The sequence below is a fragment of the Passer domesticus genome, chromosome 4 (genome assembly GCF_036417665.1).
Source record: "Passer domesticus isolate bPasDom1 chromosome 4, bPasDom1.hap1, whole genome shotgun sequence".
NCBI classification, from domain to species: domain Eukaryota; kingdom Metazoa; phylum Chordata; class Aves; order Passeriformes; family Passeridae; genus Passer; species Passer domesticus.
This window is the reverse complement of record NC_087477.1, coordinates 27,032,292-27,034,514: the sequence shown is the minus strand read 5'-3', so window position 1 is coordinate 27,034,514 and position 2,223 is coordinate 27,032,292. Positions and strand designations below refer to the sequence as shown.

The following is a 2,223-nucleotide window of genomic DNA, read 5'->3' as shown; positions in this document are numbered from 1 at the left end:
CCCGCGCATCCCGCGCATCCCCGGCTCGCCGGAGCCGCCTCTCCCTCTCGTCCCCGGCGGGGCTCGGGCAGCCGGCTGGGGGGCGAGTGGGAATTTTTTTTTTTTTTAAATTTTTCGGGGGGTGGGGGCGCGGGGCTCCTGTGGCTTTTCCGGGGGGTTCGGGCCCCCGGCCCCGCGCCCCTGCCGTCCTCCGGCGGCCGGCTGCCGGCGGGCCGGGCCGCGGCGGCGGCGAGCACCATGATGATGTCTCTGAGCAGCAAGCAGCCTTTCGGCCTCCCCCACGGCGGCGGCAGCGGCGGCGGCCTCCACGAAACCAAGTACTCGGCCCTGCACACCGCCTCGCCCTGTCCCTCCGCCGGCGCCGCCGCCCCCGCCGCCAGCTCCCCCAGCAGCACCGGCAGCGGCGGCTCCGCCGGACGCGGCTCCGGCTCCGGCCCCGGCGGCAGCGGCGGCTCCGGCTCCAGCTCGGGCTCCGGCCCCGGCGGCAGCGGCGGCGGCGCGGAGGCGATGCGGCGGGCCTGCCTGCCCGCCCCTCCGGTAGGTGCCCGCCGCCCGCCGCCCCGCTTTAAGGGGAGCCCCTCGGCGGCCCCCCGGATCCGCCTGATGATTTTTTCATGGCCGTGCAGCAAATCACCCGGCGCCGCCGGGCGCTCGCCCAACTTATGCATGCGGCGGCTCTTGCCGCTCGTATTAATTTTTATGACCTGGGATGCTGCGTGCGGCTGGTGCGTGTGTCCGTCCGTCCGTCCGTCCGCCCGCCCGCCGCGGCTCCTCCGTGCGAGCGGCTGCGCGCCGCGCCCGCTGCCTCGCTCCGCTCGCTCCCTCTTCTCCTCTGCGCTCCTCTCCTCCCCCCCCACCACCCCACCCCCCCTCCCTTCTCCAGGATTTCTCTTTTAACATGCTGGGAAGGTTTTAGTGGCACGGCGGAGTGCGCGGGGAGGCGAATTCCCTGCTGAGCGTTATGTGTGCCTTCTATTTGCAATTGCAGAGCAATATATTCGGCGGTCTGGACGAGAGCCTGCTGGCCCGCGCCGAAGCCCTGGCAGCGGTGGACATCGTCTCCCCGAGCAAGAGCCACCACCACCACCCGCCGCACCACAGCCCCTTCAAGCCGGACGCCACGTACCACACCATGAACACCATCCCCTGCACCTCGGCCGCCTCCTCCTCCTCCGTGCCCATCTCCCACCCGTCCGCGCTGTCGGGCACGCACCACCACCATCACCACCACCACCACCACCACCACCAGCCGCACCAGGCGCTGGAGGGGGAACTCTTGGAGCACCTGACGCCGGGGCTGGCGCTGGGGGCCATGGCGGCCCCCGACGGCGCCGTGGTCTCCACGCCGGGCCACGCTCCGCACATGGCCGGCATGAACCCCATGCACCCGGCGGCGCTGGGCATGGCCCACGCCCACGGGCTGCCCGCGCACATGGGCTGCATGAGCGACGTGGACGCCGACCCCCGCGACTTGGAGGCCTTCGCCGAGCGCTTCAAGCAGCGCCGCATCAAGCTGGGGGTGACCCAGGCCGACGTGGGCTCGGCGCTGGCCAACCTGAAGATCCCGGGGGTGGGCTCCCTCAGCCAGAGCACCATCTGCCGCTTCGAGTCCCTCACCCTGTCCCACAACAACATGATCGCCCTCAAGCCCATCCTGCAGGCGTGGCTGGAGGAGGCCGAGAAGTCCCACCGCGAGAAGCTGGCCAAGCCCGAGCTCTTCAGCGGCGCGGAGAAGAAGCGCAAGCGGACCTCCATCGCCGCCCCCGAGAAGCGCTCGCTGGAGGCCTACTTCGCCCTGCAGCCCCGGCCCTCCTCCGAGAAGATCGCCGCCATCGCCGAGAAGCTGGACCTCAAGAAGAACGTGGTCCGCGTCTGGTTCTGCAACCAGCGCCAGAAGCAGAAGCGCATGAAGTACTCGGCGGGCATCTGAGCCGCGCCGCCGGCACCGGCACCGGCAGAAAATCCCACCAACAGCGACAGCAACGACAAGGAAAGGAGGAAAACGACCCCACACCACCCCGCGCCCAACTTTCGGGGGAACTTCCCCGCGGAGCCGCGCCCGGACCCGCCCCGGCAAGTACCGCTGGTTTTTATTGCTAACAGACCTCGCCCGGGTGGCAGCGGGGTGGCCACGATGTCATGGCTTTCTCGGGACCCAAACTTGAATCTAGAGTTGAGGCTTCGCACCGCGAGAGACGTCTAAAAATATTTTGATTTAAATAA

The 2,223-nt window shown here is 69.6% G+C and overlaps 1 protein-coding gene across 1 annotated transcript; it reads left to right on the top strand.

Annotated features, from left to right (window-relative positions):
* Positions 1–237: 237 nt before the first annotated feature.
* On the top strand, positions 238–1,930 carry POU4F2 (POU class 4 homeobox 2). Its single transcript, XM_064419314.1, has 2 exons — positions 238–537; positions 989–1,930. Exons 1-2 carry the CDS (start codon positions 238–240, stop codon positions 1,928–1,930), a joined length of 1,242 nt encoding a protein of 413 aa, XP_064275384.1.
* Positions 1,931–2,223: the final 293 nt, after the last annotated feature.